The 19,900-nt window shown below is 42.6% G+C and overlaps 1 protein-coding gene across 3 annotated transcripts in view; it reads left to right on the top strand.

Moving 5' to 3' along the window:
- The window catches only part of ptprfa (protein tyrosine phosphatase receptor type Fa), a 243,935-nt gene that overhangs the window by 191,223 nt on the left and 32,812 nt on the right, over positions 1-19,900 (top strand). For 2 of the 3 annotated variants that reach the window (XM_044043823.1, XM_044043824.1), the window contains 4 exons: positions 4,077-4,289; positions 12,258-12,421; positions 16,449-16,460; positions 18,231-18,340. In XM_044043823.1, the coding sequence (XP_043899758.1) occupies positions 4,077-4,289; positions 12,258-12,421; positions 16,449-16,460; positions 18,231-18,340 (499 nt within the window). The remainder of the gene's footprint in view (positions 1-4,076; positions 4,290-12,257; positions 12,422-16,448; positions 16,461-18,230; positions 18,341-19,900) is intronic. The other variant, XM_044043825.1, reaches the window with a different exon arrangement.

Raw genomic sequence — 19,900 nt, 5'->3', positions numbered from 1 at the left:
ATCTTGTTGGTGTGGCTTGTATACTTCTGCACTTTACTTTTATTATGTCTCTCTTTTTTACTCTCCTTTAATTACCCCCCCATTTTAGCTTTTATATTCTGTTGTGAGTTTTATATCTGAAATTGTTTTGTCTCCGTAACCATTTGTGCAATTTGTGCTGCTATCTCGACCAGGACTCCCTGGAAGAAGAGACTGTGTATCTCAATGGGACTCTCCTGGCTAAATCAAAGATAAACACAAAGTAAAAGACGATTATTTTCAGAAAAAGGTGAACTTGCCACTGAAGGATGGTGTGAATCTCTGTCCACAGATGAATTAATGCCTGTGCTGTCAAGAGTGGGACCTGTAGATGCCTGAAATTGCTGGTTGCAATGTCCACAAATTATACATCACACACCCGACTCTGCTTTTGCCACTTCATCCATGTGAGAACTCTGGTGCTACTGTCGTCTAACAAAAACAACAACATGAGCCATTCATTGGAGAGAACGAGCAAGTAAAGATGACCGCCATGTCACAGCTGCTGGATCTACTGGACTTACGCACATTTATAAACCAGTTTAAAAATATCCTGGAATTCCTCTCTGATCTGACCAAAATTCATTGGGTTTCCTTCCCCATCTAATTCCCATTCCTTTACCAAATTTGGCACAATTTGGTTCAGTACTTTTTGCATAATTCATCCATCCATCTTCTACTGCCAATCTCCAGCAGGTGTCACACCCTGGACAGGTCGCCAGTCCACCACAGGACCATATAGGGACAAACAACCATTCACTCTCACACAAACACCTGTGGTCCAATTTGCCTAATCCCCAAATCTGCATGTTTTTGGACTGTGGAAGGAAACTGGAGAACCCGGAATAAAAATGCAGAAAGGACCTTGTTCTGACCTGGTTTCAAACCCCGGGTCTTGCGTAATCCTCCTGTTTAGAGAGAAATCTTTCATTTCACCATCTTTGGTGTAAATTCTGTCTGCAAATCTGTGGCAAACTGAAACAATTGGACATAGAAACAAGATACCATAACTCACACTGCAGCATGTCAGGACAATAACCAATCCGTCGCATCCAGGCACCCATTTGTCTGTAGTAGAGTTGTGGTGAGACATAGATCGCGCTGAGGTTATAAAAAAACAGCTTTCAGTCCTCCCAGTGTAACGCAAACTATCCCTTGAGCTGATCATACAAGCAAGAACAACCTGGATCAAGTTGGTGACCATGAACCCGACAGTCACCTCAACAAAGTGCCACATGCCCTCTGCTTAGACAGTAGCACCTAATGTAATAAGAGCTTGCTCAGCAGCACTTCATCAGTCAGGCTTTTATGGCCGAGTGAAGAGACTGAAGCCACTTTGAGTGAAAGACGAGTGGCAGCTGCCGGGGAGTTTGTCAAACAGCTTTTTAAAAGACTCTGAGAGCACAAGGAGAAAAGTGGAAAAAAAAAAGAAAAAGTGGTCTGAATAGAAGAACAGAAGCATTATGTCTGACATATTCTGGGGATTTGTTCATAACCAAGGACAGGAACTGTTGCCAGAGTGAAACACGACGACTTTAGTGGCAACCTCTCACACAGTCTGCCTTGTCTCCTCAAGACTCACTGGCATTTGAACTAGTTATGGTACAAATTCATGCATATGCATAAATGTAGTGTTTTTATAACAAGAGGCCACATCTATTGTAGCTGTAGCACAGTGAGTTTCTTCAAACCATTGTAACTAAAGGACATTTTTGAGTAGTTTTACCATGACATTAATGTATGTACATAAACCAGCCATTTCCAAGAGATATCAGTTTGATAAATGAATCACAACTTGATTTTATGCCCGTTATTTCATAATTCTAGCGCAAAAGCCTGGAAGTAATTCAACAATTTAATGGGCTGACCCACCAAAAATCTCCCACAAACCCATCTGTGAGTCTCGACCCAGTCACTGGGAACGACTGCCACGTAACATCTGTGGAGACGAGAGACCCGAGGCCGTCAGGTTCAGTCTAACCTGACGAAGCCTGAGAATAAATCTGCCTAAAATCCCATGGTTGTTGGGATGTAGTGCTACTGCCAATTCCAGGTGTGTAAACATCATGGTGACTTAACCAAGAGGAGTCAAAGCCTCTAGTAACTGCTGCGGACGACGGGCCTCTGCTTTCGTATGTTTTCTTTATTTTTTGAGGAAAGTTTTTACATTAACAAACGTTTAGTACCATGTGTTTATCTCAAAGTAAGTTATTAGAATGGGAGACATTGTTGAGTATTTTTGTTCCAGAAGGTTCCATTTTTGTTGCTTTTCTTGACAAAAATAAGTTTTTGTTAGTGCTGTCGAGATGCTGAACACATGACGATATGAGGTCTTTGTGTGGCTCAAGCTTCTCCACAGACTCTGGGGACACTTTTCCTCATGTCCCATGTCAGTGTCACCTTGAGCGTTGAATTGTGGCAGGTATAAGGCTCACAATAAAACGAGGTAGCAGGCGGGTGGCCGAGAAACGTGTCACACACTCACCCACGCAGAAAGAACAGACTCTGCTGACCAGCAGAAATGAAGCCGTGACTTCCTCTGAAGGTCACAGCAGGCCCTTAAACTCGGCAAATCCATTTCTAATATCTAATCATAAAGTGTGTTGTACCATCCACAGTGCAATTTTCCTACAACTAGGACTTATACGCTGTAATAATATACTGTTTATACTATACTTAAATACTTCTGGATTTTTATTAGCTGTTTGTGTCCTGTTAAAATGGCAGAAAATCATCCATGTTACCTTATCTGAAATGATGAGATTTTCTAACAGTGTGTCCAGATTATCCCGAAGATATCAGACGGGTGTTGAGGTTAGAACTTTCTTATTGCAACTGCCTTTATGTTACTTTGGCCACAGAGGCTCATTATCACTGTGCTCCATTCATTCATTAGTTTTCTCCGGCTTTATTCTCCACTTGATTGGGCTGTCACTTTTTATTTGAAGTTCAATATCTTTTCTAACATGGAAGCTGTAATGACCTGCTCAAAGTGCTGCAGCCTAAGACCATTTTTAAAGTAGTACGTGTTAGAATCAAGAAGAGGGAGCTCATAATGGTTGCCAAACGTATTGGGGGGAAAAAAGGCAGCTGCTGCCCAGAATTGATGGAGATCCTGTTTGGGGAACCTGTACAGATCGAGTGACTTTAGCATAGGCAACTTCAGCAGCAACAGCATCTTGGACATGCAAGTCTACATGAGTGAGACTCCTCATGGAAACAGCCAGGAACATCTGTGCATTCTCATCCATGGGTAATACTGTAAATAAATAGAGAGCCATACTCAATCCTGATCAGGTTGTCTTGATTATCAGTTCTATGTTTAACAACATTTTTACACTTTGGTTAAGTAGTTCAGTTAAAATAAAGCTGTTGGAGCTTCATCCTCTTGTCAGCGATCCCTTCTTCAGGGAGTGGTTTTTCCATCCTACTCTACTGAGTGCTGTGGGTTATGAATACTAGCAGCACTGTTTATGAGGTAACAATGGTAAAAATTGCCGATAAAATAATGAAAATGGTGATGTGTTAGGAGAGGGGCAACAGAGTGGGGACAGATGAAATTTGGTTGAACAGCCCTACAACTTGGGGGATTTGGGGTAAAAGGCGTGGTACACCCAAGAAACGGTCACCTGTCAATTTAGGATTTCCAGTTAATCTAATCCCAAATCTGCATGTCTTTAAACCAGAGAGTACCTGGAGAGAAGCCACGCCCTCACTGGGTGAACATGCAAACCCCACTTAGAAAGGCCTTCTGGTCAAACCAGAATCTGACCTGCCAATCATCTTACTACGAGGCAATAATGCTTGCCATCACAACACCGTGTGGCCCCCGCTGTGTTACTTCATTCATAAAATCCACAGTCACTTCTTCAGGACTGCCACTTTAAACTACATGGTTTTTTTTTCCTACTCAAAGTGTAAAGCAGTCTTAGCTGCCAAACCCTGACAGAACGTTTCTACTCCGCGTGTCTGCAGGGATCATTTTGATTCAGTCATGTTGCGTTGTTGAAACAGAATGTCAGCTCTGTGGTCTCCTCTTGTGTCTTTGCGTGTGGCAGCTCCTGGAGACTGGTGCTGACAGCAGTCTGCAGAGAAGGCGGAGACAGAGCCAGGATTTCCTGCGGCCCTACATCGCTGCCAAGGTGGACGCCCTGCCTGACGTCTTCACTCTGGGCGATGAGAGGAAGTACAACGGCTACTACAACAAAGCACTCGTTGGCCAACAGCAGTACCGCTGCTTTGTGCTGGCTGACCTGACGGACCATGAATCTGTGAGTGACCCGATGTATATTTCATTTATAGCACCTTTATTGCACTTTCTTAAACAGTACTGGTCCCCAACGTGCATTTAACTTCCCCCCATTATCATCATACCATCTTAATGGTGTTAGCTGCAGATGCCAGGAAGAGATGAGTGCAGTCTGGTCTGGTTTTACTTAAGAAGAGGCTTCGCTTCTCAGTCACCCACAACGATAAAAGTTATTTCAATAAGCTTTGACAGAAGCCATATGGAGCATAAAAACCTCTCAAACCACGGAGACAGATCTCTGACCTGCCAGAAATTTAAATGTTCAGCGAGAAACCACGTCACGTGAGGAGTGAATCAAGAGTAGAGATCTCGTCAGTTCAAATGAAAATTTAAAGTGACTCGGGGACGAGCGAGTCAGCGATAATTTGTGTTTAATTACCAGCTGCAGCAGCACGGCTTGTAGGTTTTTAATTGTATGTGAGCCCAAAGGCAAATTGTACTGCTTGGTTTTGATGAATGTGCCTTGTCTGTCTGTTAGTGGACAGAGTCTGTCACAACAATCCCAACAACATCATCACAACTGTGGAGATGTGCTCATAAAAGTTTCTTTTCTAAAATGTTCCATCATAATTTTAACCAGATTTACAAATGATCTGTAAAAGAAATGGTTGTGAAAAGGTAGGTAGGTAGTTAGGTGGGTAGGATAGAGAGTTAGGTAGTTTGGGAGCCAGTGCAACATTGGATTACTGCAGGGAAAAGTAGACTGTGTATATAAATAAGCTGCTTTCAAATGGCACTGTTTGTCTTTTTCACAATAAAAACCCATTTGAGCACATTTATGTTTCTTCTGACGGCTCAGAGATCAGCCTGTCCTCTCTGTGACGTCAGTGTCTTTTCATGAGTTCCACTTGAAGGCGATGACAGACGCGGCGAGGAATGAGCTGCTCGGTGGTGACAGAAATAGTTGAAAGGCAACTACAGATTTATTTCCAAAGAAAGTTTGTTCTTTGACTAAAATGTATGAGTTACTCCAAAATAACTTGTTAAGTCACTGTCTGTTTTCACTGGTGACCACTGCATTTGACATTTGGTGCTATTTCCAGTATTCCATATTGGACCTTTAATGACTACACTTAAAGCCCTGTCTGCAATAGTTCAGCACGGAACCTGTGCACGACACCTGTTGTCAAGCAGGTGGCTGCAGTCATGTGAATAAGGTTTTAATTATGCACATTCGTTGCTTTCTTGTCCGCGTTTGCGTCATTTTAAATATCATCAGATGAAATGTCCTCATTTCCTGTGCAAAAGCTTCATTTCCACCTCTGCGGGTCACAATCTGCTGCTTTGAGCTTTGCCGTGGCGCAGACCTGACCTTGTGATGAATGGCATTGTTTTCCCTCCTCAGTGTTTCCTATCTGTGAAACAAAAGAGCAGCAAGCCCCTCTGGTAGCGGCGTGCTCACGCGCCGGGCGTTCGCAGCGATGCTAATCACGTCCTTGAATCACGCGTGCTTGTGCAGGTATATCTCTCTCAGGCGGGGAAGCCGTGACCCCTGCTGTCACTCACAGGCATCTCACTTCCCAGAGTAGAGCTTCAGACTGCCTCTCTAATTTCAAGTGCTTTCCTTCCTTGGATGAGGCAGTAGCCCTTGTGGTAGTGTCATTTAAAGATGTTAGGGTCTTGGTGTAGATGTGTGTTCAGAGTCTACGCAGATGTAGAAGCTATAGCGACAAATGGAGATGTACTATTTGTTAGCTATTTAGAAGCTATAGCAGTTATTTGTTTAACCATGAATAGGCCACACTGTTGACAAACGTTTTAAAGATAGCATATGTAACATTTCTGTCACTTTTACAAATCCATAGAAGTCAGATTTCTTTTACAGGTAATGTACTATTTTGTTTTGGTTGTTTTTAAACGATGTCATCCTCTTTACCGCCTCTGCTTTAATTTTAAGTTTAGAAATAAACCCCTGTTCTCTGAAACATGAGTGAGTTATCATCGCGGCAGTGCTTTTTACAACAGTGAGGAGAAGGCAGTGGACGATGGATGGATGGATGTGTGCGGTGGTGTAGAAAAATACGTACTCCCAAACTGTAGGGGGAGCTCCACAGACAAAAACCTATATTTTTTAGCAGTTGTAACAAAGAATACTGCTACAGATCAGGTTTCCACCAAATAGAACTGTTCGGTACCGTACGTACATTTTGTTGCGTTAACATTAAGAGCATTACCAAAATAACCCGCCCCAAACTCTCCCTTGGGGTATCAGAGTCATTGTTCAGTACGGTATGGCTCAGCTGACAGAAAAGCGTCGCTCTCTTGTGACCGGTGTTCAACGCCCGCAGTTTTTATTCTCATATAAAGTTTGACGTCTTGTTGAGCAAACACAGACACGAACCGAGCTGCTGTGTGTCCTCTGTTGTCGCCGTCGTTGTCTCACCGGTACAACGTCATACTACGTAACTGTACCGTGACGGAAACACCGGCTTTAAATGGCATAGAAAAGTCTCTTGGTGTAATTTCACAAACATAATCAGATGTTTTGGCCTTCGATAACTTCAGTGCGGCTTCATTCAAACACACAACACGGCAATTATGAGCAATTACACTCCACAGCTACATTACAGCTTTTGACGAGAGTGTGCGTGTGTGTGTGTGTGTGTGTGCTTCACTGTGTTAAGAACAGAGCAGCAGAGCCCAGATTCAGTACATGATGTCAGGTGAGTGTGATTCAAGCCCCGGACCAAAATAGAACCCTAATCACATTCATTGGAAACAGGGGGAAGTATAAGCCTACAGCTTTTATTGCCACTGCAAAAGCCGCTGCTGCCAGGGCGGAGGCAAAGAGGCAAAGACGCAAAGAGGAGAGTAAGATGGAGAAGGAAAAAAATGCGTGGGGGCTGGAGACTGAAGCGAAAGGGCACTGCGGCTTTCTGTGGCCCCCACTGCTGCTAAACAAGCCCGGGCGTGTGAAATTGGATAAAAACGAAAGAGGCCATACAAACAGTGTGATCACTTACGCAGTTAGAGGCAGAGGGAGAGCGTCTCCCGACCAATGCAAAGTCCTGTGGGACTGACACAAGAGGAGTGAGAGAAAAGAGAGGGAGCTTAATGGGGGCGGAGGATAAGATCAGGTGGGGGTTTCACAGACGTACAGGAGACGGCGAGAGAGAGAGAGAGAGATGCTGTGGCAGCCATGTTTCCCTGAGGTTGGGGGGGGGGCATCCACAATGCTAACAGTACCTTATACAGCAGCACTTCCAAAAACCTGAAATACTGTATCCTTTTCCTCCTCTGTACGCTCAGCGCTCTCCAGCTTACAGATGTAGCAGCAGCAGCAGCAGCAGCAGCACATCCTTCACTCTTGAAGGATTACCATCAACCCCCCCCCGAGATTATCTAAATATTCTTTAGAATATACTCTTGCTGCATCGAAAAAACCGGGAAAAAGAAAAATGAAGTTCTCTGAGCTACAGGCAGCACTTTGCTAAAAGTTCTAACAACTGTGACAGAGAAAAGAAAGCTGTGTGTTATCCACACTTTTTAGCAGTCAAGGTGTCAACGTTTGTTTCTGAAGTCTGAAGTTTTCAAATCTGACTTGATTTTTAAGAATGTCGGAGAACCTCGTGACCAATCTTCACTGGTCAGGGAGGAGATTCCAGGGATTAGGGATCACAGAAAGCCACGTGATTTAACGTGATTTCAGACGTGATTCAACGTGACTTCAGACGTGATTTAACGTGACTTCAGACGTGATTCAACGTGACTTCAGAACTTGACCTCAGAATTAACAGACTTCTGTTAATAGAGACGCAAAAAACCGTGAACATGAAGTCATGGCCGAGAAACAAACGTGCACAACATCCGTTTCCCGGTCAACTCTGCTCACGCCCCCCGATCCCTGTTCAGTCGTAGATATCTTACTTATGATTTCAAACCGGGAAGATTCTGATGCGTCCGATGGCCTTAATATCACGTCTGTTAATCCCTCACACTACAGGATAATTTGGTCCAGATCGGGACTAAAATCTGGCCATTTATTCTCTAGTGTACTCACACACTTGTAGCAGTTGATAAAGTTGGTTGTGTAAGTTGTGCTTCTTTTGTTTTTCTTCCACAAGCCAAAGACGTTTCCCTAAAATATGAGCCCAACTAAGCTGAAGTTAATCTCGATTTAAAAATGACCATTTTTCATTCTTTATACAGGGGTGTCGAACTCATTTTTGTTCAGGGGCCACATACAGCACAATTTGATCTCAAGTGGGCCGTACCAGTAAAAATAGTAAAATAATAGCAAAATAACCTATGAACAACAAGAACTCGTTTGTTTTTTCTCCTTTGTTTTACATTTAATGAAGGATATTTTTACAAAACATGAAATTTCTTGAGAAATATAAGTGCAATTTCAACAATATCATGCCTAAACTTACTATTTACACATCACATCTGGATCTATAAAGGCACAAACATTTAGTCATTGGTATCTGGAAGTGAAAAATATTGTAGTTGACATTACGTTTAGATTGTAATCGTAGTGTGAAATTTTAACAAATTCATCCTACAGGCCGGATTGGACCCTCTGGCGGGCCAGTTCTGGCCCCCGGGCCGTATGTTTGACACCCCTGCTTTATACCATTTTATAGTAAAGATTTGGCTTGTAGAATATTATGAATCCAAGGTCAAACCTCAAAGACACGACACATGGTGTTTTGAGCTGTACAAACGTTATGTTTTGGACATTTAAGTGCAATCACTTGGACTTCAATAATGACTTGATTTACGTGTTTTCTTCCTTGTTCCTTGTTGTTCTGCCATCTTGTCATCTTGTCGTGTCTCTTACAGTTTTCCATCGTCCTAATTGTCTTGTTTGCTGTTTTGTTTTCTCTTGCTGTTTCTTCCTTCTTGTCTCATTTTCTAGTTTTCTTTCGTTCTTTTGTCTTTTTTTTCCTTTTCACGTCGTCGTCTTCTCCACACTCGTCTTCTTTCCCTTCCTGTTGTACTCACAGTTTTTCTTCCTCCTTCGCGTCTTATTTTACTATTTCCTTCCATGCGTGTCTCCCCACCAGCTTTGCTCTCTGCCCCTCCACGTTTCACCCGTCTTCTCAGGCATAAATGTGAACATAAATAACAGGATCGTAAATCAACTTTTAAAAACGGAGTCACTGGAGCAGAGCGAGAACACACTAATGTGAGTAAATGGTTTTTTTTTAGGAAGGTTCTGATGCTGCGTACCATCTTTCAGGGTCACGACTTCCCAAAAATCTATTTGTTTTATTTTAGGATTTCGCCACATGACAAATGCTCAACAAATTTCTTCCAGCCACAAAGTTCATGTAAAATTCATGTGCAGCTGTCTCAGCCGCCGCCGATAAATACTGGAGTGAGAGAAAGAAAAAAAGAAAAAAAAAACGTGCTGAAATTAATGAATCAATAAGGAAGCAGCGCTGGTCTTGGGGTGACATTGTTTTAACAAGCACCATACTTCAATCGTGTTTACAGCTTTCACCCAGAGGAGCGCAGTCACACTCACAGGAATATTTATAGTATCGCTCAGCAACAGTCCAAGTCCCTACACTTGAGGAGCGCAGTCACTTAAAGAGAATTACACCCAACTGATCCATAAAATTCCCACTTAATGTTTATTATCGTGTCAATATTCAACTATGTACAAACTGCGGCTAAATAATCAAGAGGGGAAAGTTGTTGTTTTTTTCTCTGGGACATTTAGCCACACAGCTGAAGTATAAATGGACTCAAATTCCGAATCAACTATTGCGAGATTCAAAGCTGCGTTTAAAAGCTCTGAACGCCGCCGCCCAGTAAGAGCCGCCTCTTTCTCTGAGCACCTTTGGGATGAACTGGAACCGAGATTATGAGGTGTAATGGTCAGGCGTCTGAACACCATACAGTCCCTTTTGTGGTGTAACAGGTTAATAATTAGGTTAAAACATACATCTCAGCAATTTGTGTCCAGTTACCATGGAAACACTAGTCACTGTTGTTAATTATTTGTGGCGCCAACAAATGCAGTCGGACGCCCAAGCCAGAAAATTGATCCCAGTCCAGAGTGAAGACCAGAACTCTGCCGTTGCTTTCCTTTTATATATTCCCTGTTACCATGGTTACAGGTTTTGTTCTTACCCAGATTTGAAAACAAACCTCTCTTGCCTGTTTATACCACATTAAAATGCATTAATTCCCACACTGACTGCAGTGGAAGCTGCTGCTGCTGCTCATTATCGCAGCTGCTCTGCCGAGCAGAGAATCATGGAGTGGATTGATTGAGTCTCCGCTTCACTGAGTCGCTGATCACTGTCTGTGTTCATCTTGACAGCAGCAGCTAAAATGTCTCACAAAATAAATAAATAGATGGATTTGTGTCAGCTCTTTGTAAACGTGCGCTGGTCCGAGTGTTGTTGCACTTTTCTTTTATATTTGTCTATTTGTGAAAATAGTCTGTGAATCTTTGGGTTCATGATTCTTTTATCGCACTTTCTGTTTCGCTGTCAGTCAGAGTTTTGTTTCCTTCTGTTTGATCTGTTTTGCTGCAGGTTTTGACGGATCAATCTGAGTGTTTTGCTAAGAAATGACTTGTTGAGTTTTACATAAGCAATAAAGCGATAGGTTTTTTTTGTTTTTATATTTACATTTTATTGTACGTACATTTTAATAGTATTGGGTATATTTCAAGAACAAAACATGGAGCATTAGCAGTAAGAAGTGGGGTCTCTGGTTGCTATGGTAACATAGGGTTTAAGGGTCACAGCAGTGGTTTGCATGTTAATTTCACTTTATGGTAACATTTCTGAACAAATTTATTTTGTAATAACAGATTAAAACCCGTCAATTTGTCCAATTAGTGACCGATCACGCAGTTTTTCCCGAGCATCATCTGGGAATCCACATTTTATGACATTTCTGACTATTTTAATGTCATTTTCTGAAACGCCTCATCTTATTTAGCCACTTTCAGCTTCATTTTATAAATTTTTAAATGATATACTGGTTAATACTTAGTAAAACATTCAACAGATTTATTTGATGACCAATACAATCTCCAGCGGCTCATCTGTGGGTCCAGGTCCAGGTTTTGGAAATTACTACATACTGGAAAGTATCAAATATTAAAGAGTAACAAATATTGAATATTGGTTTCTGCTGACAAACCAAATGCAGAGAACATACAGTGTTACACTAAATAAACTGATGTGATTCGCCTGCTTTATTCAAACTCAGTGTTCGATCCATCCATACTTGAGTGATGGTAAGCACCGGGGACAGTCTTGTGTAATATCGCCGCTGTGAGGCGCGGAGCCTCCAGTCTGAGGCTTTACATTTGTCAACAAATCCATTTTGCTGCCTTTAGACGCCTGCAGGGGTTTAGTGAAGGTGAAGCATTTCATAAAGCTGCTGTGCGGACAAAAAGCTTGAGGAAGAATCCATCGTCTTCATTCATGGCTTGAAAACGCAGACTGGCTGCCACCGGTGTCGTGCTTTATTCACATCTCACCTTCATTTTGATGCCGATTTGAATCCACTCACTGGTGAGAGGTTAATTCCATTTTAAAGACTGCAAACGTCCTCACACACGCAGATCTGAGACGTTATTTTACACCGAGATACCACAGCAGTAATGACAAGAACAGAGGGGAAGTGTAGACACCAGAGTTGGCGCTTATGCCGTTCAGGGACTTTATTGATATGATGAGGAAGCGAGGCAAAGGTCTGAAGCAGCAAAGGCGGACAAACAGATCCAATTAGACTCCGGCAGCAATCCAAAAGTCCAAGTAACAAGCAAGAGGTCTGAAGACTTTTCAGCTAAGAGGCGAAGAACGATGCACTCAGCAGCAAAACATCCTCCACGGCGCAGTGTGGCTCACCAATAAATGGGACACATCTACCCTTAAAGGTTCAGCGCATAACATTTAGCAGGGTTTGTGTTTATAAAAGTGACACTCGATCGCCTTGTTGTCCTTTTTTTTCGCAGCAGTGGACGTTCGCGGCCAGTCCCTTCTCTGAGCCCGTGATGGCGAAGCTCCACAGCGGCATGACCAGACAGACCGAGGAGCCCGAGATGCTGTGGGTCATGGGTCCGGTCCTGGCCGTCATCCTCATCATCATCATCGTCATCGCTATTCTACTCTTCAAGAGGTGAGTGTGACAGAGAGAGCAGCACTGAGACTCTTTCTCTGTTTGGATTAAAGTAGATCACGACTTGTTTACCTTTAAACATGGATTACACTAATTATTCCCTCTGAAGGATTTAGTTTGAAAGCAAATGTGACAGAAGAGTCTGTGGAGGACTTTGACATACAGGGAGGACTGTAAGGAACTGATGGTTTCTGGGGTTGAGGGGTTAGGAGTCCACAGCAACTTCACGAGAGGAAGGAGAGAAGATATCACTTTGCCATTGAGGCAGTTTGTGCATCTCCTCATGGCAGAGACTTTTGGAGGAGGAAGAGCTTTGAGCTGCTCCAGGAGAAGTTATAATCCAGAATGATTAAAGTATAAGGATAACATAAGGAGGAAGAGAATGAAGGAGTACTATAATCCAGACACTGAGGAGGCAAGAAAGCAGCTGGGTGGAGAATGTTAAGCTGCGCTGAAGAGCTTTGAGCTGCAGTGAAGGACTTTGGACTGTGTTGAAGAAGATGAAGAATCCAGAAGGAGTAAGGGATGGGGATAATAGAAAGAGGAAGAGAATGAAGGACAACATTGATAAAGAGACAGAGGAGACCAGAAAGCAGTTGGGTGGAGAACTTTGAGCTCCATTGAAGGACTTTGAACCGTGTTGTAGGACCATGGACTGCGTTGAAGAACTTTGGGCTGCGTTGAAGAAGAGGGAAGAAGCCAGAGAGATTATGGAATGCAGAGAAGAGACAAGAAAGCAGTTGGGTGGAGAACTTTGAGCTCTATTGAAGAACTTTTAACGGTGTTGAAGAACTTTGGACTGTGTTGCAGAAGAGGAAGAGAACTTCGATGAAGAGACTGAGGAGATGATTAAGCAGTTGGGTGAAGAACTTTGAGCTGCGTTGAGGAACTTTTAACTGTGTTTGGTGGTTTTGTACTGCAATGAAGAGGATGACACTGAGGAGATGAGAAGAAGTGTGATGAACAACGTCAAACTGTGGAGGGCAGCATTGCACATCGATAAGGTCGGTGTGATTTCCTCTGTGGATATTTAAACTCTCGATGATAAAAGTGAGACCTCAGCCATTTATTAGAAAAACTTCAGTGAGTTTGATCAATATTACATAAAAATGTTCACAGCACGATTTCAGCGTGTAAACGCTCTCTTTATGACATCTGTCATAAAAGACAACAGCAATAGTTGGGGTGGACCTTGAAGGCAGCGTCTGCTCATTATGTTCCTCCTCGTATCCGAGCGATCAGTCCTGAGAGAGCGAGACCCGCAGCATTTTCGCCAGATGACGTTTTCCAGAGTTCACACAGACTTTGGTCGAGGACCCGGGGCCAGAGGTCCTCTGTGGCATATGGGAGCAAGTCTCCATGAGTCGCCCTGTGGCCTCTCTTTTTCCAGGCGAACAGTTGGCCCCGTGCTCCCTCTGCTCGGATGAAACATCTGGACTGAGCTGACGGCGGCGTCCATATGGCCGCGCCAATGACAGTTTCTTCATTTGTCTATGATGAATGCGTCTCCATCTGAAGTCTCTCTCACTCTTCTCAACCAATGTAGATGTTTTCCATCTTTTATTTTCATTACATTACTACCAACGTGGCCCTGCACATATAATAATAGTGTGTGGACTGTGTTTTTCATATCTTCCAGGCAGCCAGTGGGGTTTTTTTTCCCTATTTATTTCAGTGACTGTGAAAATTGACTTTCCGAGCTGAAAGAGCGTTTGCACGAGTCGCGTAATCCATCACTTGGAATATGGAGTGTGCGAGAGTTGAATTATGGGTGCGTGGTATAATCCGAAAGTCAGCTTTTTGACTCATTGTGAGAGAATCAAAGCTGAATTATAAAGCTGAACAGTCATTTACTGGAAATCTGATTGGATCGCTTGTGTTCTCTCTCTGTCCCCACGAGAACCTTTGACATGAAAAACTGTATTCGACGGTGTGTGTGGTCAGGGCGCGTATTCACCGTACAATCACAGTGTTTGAACCAAAACCACCTTTTCCTTTTTACATTGTCTGCAGAGGTGTAGAGGATAACACTTGACTTATGGAGCTTTGGCAGAAGTGAAGAAAATGGGGTGATAATATTCATGAATCAGGTCAAATTAGGTCAAAATTAGGTCAAATTCGATTTTATTTTATCTTAATTCAAATTATTGTTTTTTTTTAGCTGATCTCTACTTTTTTTCTTTTTTTTAATTAAAATTGAGAATTGTGTATGGTCTTACCTTTATATGTATATATATTGTAAGTCCATGTGCCTAATCCTTCTCCAAGAATATAAGACAGACTGTGGAGCGTCAGCACGTGTAGTACATGTATAATCAAACAGAGGCATGCGCCAACTGTGTGTGCAAGAGCTGAGGCACAGAGCTCATCGCTGCCTCACCTCACCGTTGTCAGGAGATGTGTAAATTCAGCAAGTTCGACCACAGAAATGTTGAAATCATACAGAAAACTAATTTATAGAACAGTCTAGTGGACACATTGATTTGCTTTTATCATTGTTAGTATTTTACTTATTTTACTGCCTCCCCTGACCACACGTCACTGGTGTTTACAGTGTTGATGCAAAGATCAATGTCTGTCAGATGTGGAGGTGATGTGTAGTCTTTATGCTGGTGATGGAGCGCCAGAGAGAATGAAAGAGCAATAATAGCCAAGATAAGCCTAATCAAAGTCTGCTGCACAGTTCTAGAAACATAAACATGGATGCTACAGGGAAAAAGCAAGACGGCGTGGATTTCATATAACATAAGGCAAGACGGTGTAAGATCCAACAGTGCGTGTGCAAAGGCAAAGAAGTGGCAAAAACCATCATGTACGTTTGACGTTAACTTTCCCACCGATCCGACTGGAACACCAGTCACTTTCGCGTCTCTGGGCCCGGAGCTCAAACGATATCGCGCCGATCTCCATTTTGACAAACAACTTCAGCTGCATCTCCACACACAACGACGACAAGCGGCGTTTTCTTTTCCATCCTTCACGGAGGAAACATTATCTCTCCACAGCCGATGTCAACATACACATGAAAATGTCAGCACTGCATCAAAAATACTAACCCACTTTTCTTATACACCCCATTTCGTCCTCCTGCGCTTCTGTTACCCCCGTTAAATTTAAGCACATGTAACGATAAACATGGTTTAGAACAACGAGGACATCGACCCGCAGTTGCATTACAACTGAAGCGCTTATATTTCCTGCAGTGTTTTCGCCGGCAAGCTGAGACAGCAATTAAAATCAATATAGTATAAAAAAAACAATAAAAACATCTTTGTACTGAATGAATATGCTCGCTGGCAGTTCAGAGTCTTTCTGCCACTTTGGGAAAAGTTGCCCGTATTTACTTGAACATTTCTCTGCACTCACTTCACGCATGAACTTTTCTTTCCTTCAGGTTCAGGTTCAGGTTCAGGTTCAGGTTGAGCTGCTGCAACGTGTAGAGACTGTGAGGCGAGGCACAGCGAGACGAGAAGAGTGAAAAACTGAAGGTTAGAGCGGAGCCTTCAACTCAACAATGACCTGACGTTGCTGAAGGCTGAGATTCAGGATCCAAAGACAGACAGTTGTTAGCATTGTTGCCGCACAGGAAGAAGCTTCGACCGAGGCCTTTTCTGTGTGGAGTTTGCATGTTCTCTCCGTGTGTACTTAGACACTTTAAATCAGCCGCAGGGAAGTGAACCTTCCTGAGTTTTCCCTGCGATGGACTGGTGACCTGTTCCAGGGTGAAACGGGCCTTTCGTCCGTTGTTAGCTGGGATTGATTCCAGCCCTCTGTGACCCTCATGTGAAGGGTCACAGAGGGCTGTGTTTCCATCATGGTTTGGTACAGTATGGTACGTTGTGGAACGGTAAAGCCACCATGGAATAATTGAAGGTGATCATCCGACTGTGGATCAGTTCCAAAGCTCAGGCGGCAGCAGAACGCTGTGAACGGTTGTGGTCCTGCTGCTGCCGACAACTTGCTTGTTAACCTCTCGTCTCTCTCTGCTCTGTTCCTCTCACTGCCGACCGGCTTTCTGTGGATGCAGCAAACAAGAAAGGTTAGTGTCTCGGTCTGTTCCTACACCACCACCTTCACCCTCCACCCTCACTCCTGTCTCTGCACATCCCGCCGTGCTGTTGTTGGGTTTTCTCACCGCGGTGATGAGAAGTGACAGGTGCTCATTGTTTCTGTTACATTTCCCCGCAGTCATGCCAGCTTCTCTGAGCTGTCTTGGAGCTTTATGCTCTTTCACGTGTCAGGTTCAGCTGACAGCTCCGCTGAGCATGTGTGTGCCTTGGAGTCCATTTGTTTGTTTCGAGTGTGTTTTGTGCTGTCGAGGTGTTTGCGTGTGGAGCTTCCCCTCAGAATGACCCTCCCTCAGTGGTTCCTTCACATCTCAGCGCCTCACACACACACACACACACACGCACACCTGCAGCTTCACCTGGAACACACACACACACACACACACAGGAAAACTCCAGTCCACAGGCAGAACGATCACACTGTCGTGACCTTTCTCATCCACCTGTCATGCCTCATATATATATTCACTCTCTTCATCACTAAAACATTCAAACCTGGACAACTGTCTAATGATTTAAAAAAAAAGAAAAAAGAAAGGTGTCCTGTGTTGCCATAGCAACCGGCTGCCGTCACGATAGAAAAGTTTCACACAACGGAAACAAACTCACCACCAGATTGTACGAGTGAAATGTGATGATTACGTCTCCGACTGGATTTCCTGAGCAGCTGTGGGTGAAAGCTCCCTCTGGTGGAGCTGATGGTGGGAGATGTTTAACGAGGATGGAGAATAAAGAACTACTAATAAACCAACGACTAACTCATAAAGACAGAAAATAAACACTGTGATCACAGGAAGCAAAGAGTAGAAATGATGCTTCATCATATGGAGTTATTGGAAAGTATGTGCGAACAAAAAAAAATTCTGCCACGGACAATTGGGACTGCACAATTACACAATTATATTTATTCAAAATCTTCCAGCCTGACTGAAAAATACCAACTTGTGTTGGTACCTTTACTTCGAAAAAAATCACAATATAGAGTGAATATTAGAGTCAGTTCATGAAGATAAACAGTAATAATGTTGTCACTAGCACTATCCTCAAACTTCGGAATGCTGCGGCCCATTTAAAAATTCCCCAAAATGTTTACAAATTACATAAACGGGCAGAAAATAACACTTTTTAAATTTGAGTCAGGCCCCTGCATGTATGCAGTATCTACTTTATTTATAATATAGTTCGAGATGCTGAACATATGTATTGGTTATTGGAGGCTTAATAATACATTTATTATAAAAATGGTATGACCTGTTACGGCCCATCTGCAGTACCTTCACAGCCCACACGGTCTGACACTCTAAATGTCTCCAATCTTTAATTTCCTCACATTTCTCACATTTTTGGTTACTTTCTTTGCCGATGACACTGGTTTGTTTCTTTCACATATTAAACACCAATTTGTGATTGTTTACGGTTAAGTCTCATATTTTAAGTAAGTACAGCAGTAAAAATGTTTGTCGTGCGGCGTAACATGAGGAAAATATACTGTATATTCAGTGATTAATTGTTGCCTTTCAACATTTTACTGTTGGTTTTGTGGTATTCTTGCTGATATTCTGGGTTATTTGATTAATTAGGCAGGTTAGGAAATGATTTCATTCATTCATTCATTCATTCAAAGCGTATGCTTTATTATTAATGGTCCCTTTACCACGAGACACTGAAGGAACCCTGACTTTAAGGACAGTCTTCTATCTCATTGTTTCCTCTGACAACGCCACATCTTTCGCTTATGGCAGGAAAAGAACGTGTCCGGCCAAAGACGAGCACATGGCGGGGGTCAAGGACTCACTGCTCGCCCACTCCTCAGACCCTGTGGAGATGAGAAGACTCAACTACCAGACACAAGGTATGGACACACACACACACAGAAACATCTAGCACCATCATCATCATCAAATCTCTGGGTCATTAGAAAAAAAAGTGGTCTTTTGTCTTTGCCTCGGGCCGCTTCCCTCTGTGTGATAACGGCAGCTGAGGCTCATTAACGCCCGACGTATCCTCCATCACTCCACACTTTTGATAATTGTCGCTCGGCAAAACTTAATGAGTCGTGCGACGTTCGTGCGTTCTTTTTAATAATTGATGGATCTGATGAAGTTGTTGACAAAAAAGTGAGGAGGAGAGTCTGAATTTGACTTTTTTTTTATCTGAGAAGAAAACATGTTTTTTTTTTTTTTGGTCCTAACGTTGAAAATGAAACATTTTTATGTATGGAATTAGATTTGTGTCAATATTTTAAGAAGCAAAAACATATCAATTTAATCATTCAAAAATAGTGTATTTTATTGTTTGAAAACACACTTGTTCTTTGCGACGTGGTTTTGTTGTTTGTGGGCGGGCCTTAGGAAGCTGTCTGCTGATTGGCTGGAGTTTTGGAGTGTCAGTCGCTGTCCGTCTGGAACATCGTTCCCCGTCAATATCTGACAAAATAGCTTTAAATATCTAACGTAAACCTAAGACACATGTCAACGGGGAACGAGTTCCAGACTCCAGCCAATCAGCAGGCAGCTTCCTAAGGCCCGCCCTCAAACAAAAAACCACGATGCAAAAAATTATTTTCAAACAATAAAATATACTATTTTTGAATGATTACATTGATATTTCTTTTGCTTTTTAAAAAGTGTTGTTTCAGAATATTGACACAAATCTTATTCCATCTTTATAGAGATGGTGACGACCCATCAACTACCAACTTCTATACAGGTGTGCGTCATGAGAGGAAAGTGTTGTTGCTGTTTAAAACTAAAACCAGATTTATCTGAAATACATTGAAACAATCATTTTGTGCGTGTGTTAGAGTATAAGCTAAAGAAACACATAATAAATGAAGAGTCAAGCGTTAGAGGGAGAGAGATGCAGTATTATCATGAATGGCCAACAGGGGGCGACACCACTGGTTGCAAAAAGTCCGTTTGAAGGAATTTGAGTTTGTGGTATTGATAACTAGTTTCAGTTCTTCTTCAATAGAGGGTGAATTATTTTCTTATTTAGAGGAAAATGGTACAGCCGGTGTCGTCCAACAGGAGCCCGGTCGGCGCCGTCCAAATTGTGATTGTGGAAGCTTCAGAGTGGGAGTTTTGGTGTTTTAATGGATGACGTCATGACTGGTTAGCTAAGCTAAAATAATGAAATGAAACAAAACATTCTGGTTGATAAAATCACGAGATGATGTAAAATAGAATCAAATTCACCCGTAAGCGGACTGAAGGGTGGAAGAAAATCAAAGGTTTCAGACATAGACGGGTCTTAAGCCTGTTTTAATTTTATATTAATAATATAATGAATAATTCATGTGCAGAACATTTGTCTGTAACTGTTGAAAACTGTTAATTGTATGCACAGTTTTTGGAGTAAAGTCCTCGTTTGGCTTTGATTGCATTTGTCGCTAATTGCAGGTCGTGACTGT

The sequence above is a fragment of the Solea senegalensis genome, linkage group LG14 (assembly GCF_019176455.1).
Source record: "Solea senegalensis isolate Sse05_10M linkage group LG14, IFAPA_SoseM_1, whole genome shotgun sequence".
Classification (NCBI taxonomy): domain Eukaryota; kingdom Metazoa; phylum Chordata; class Actinopteri; order Pleuronectiformes; family Soleidae; genus Solea; species Solea senegalensis.
Note: the sequence above shows the minus strand (reverse complement) of the source record. Positions and strands in the feature narration are given on the sequence as shown.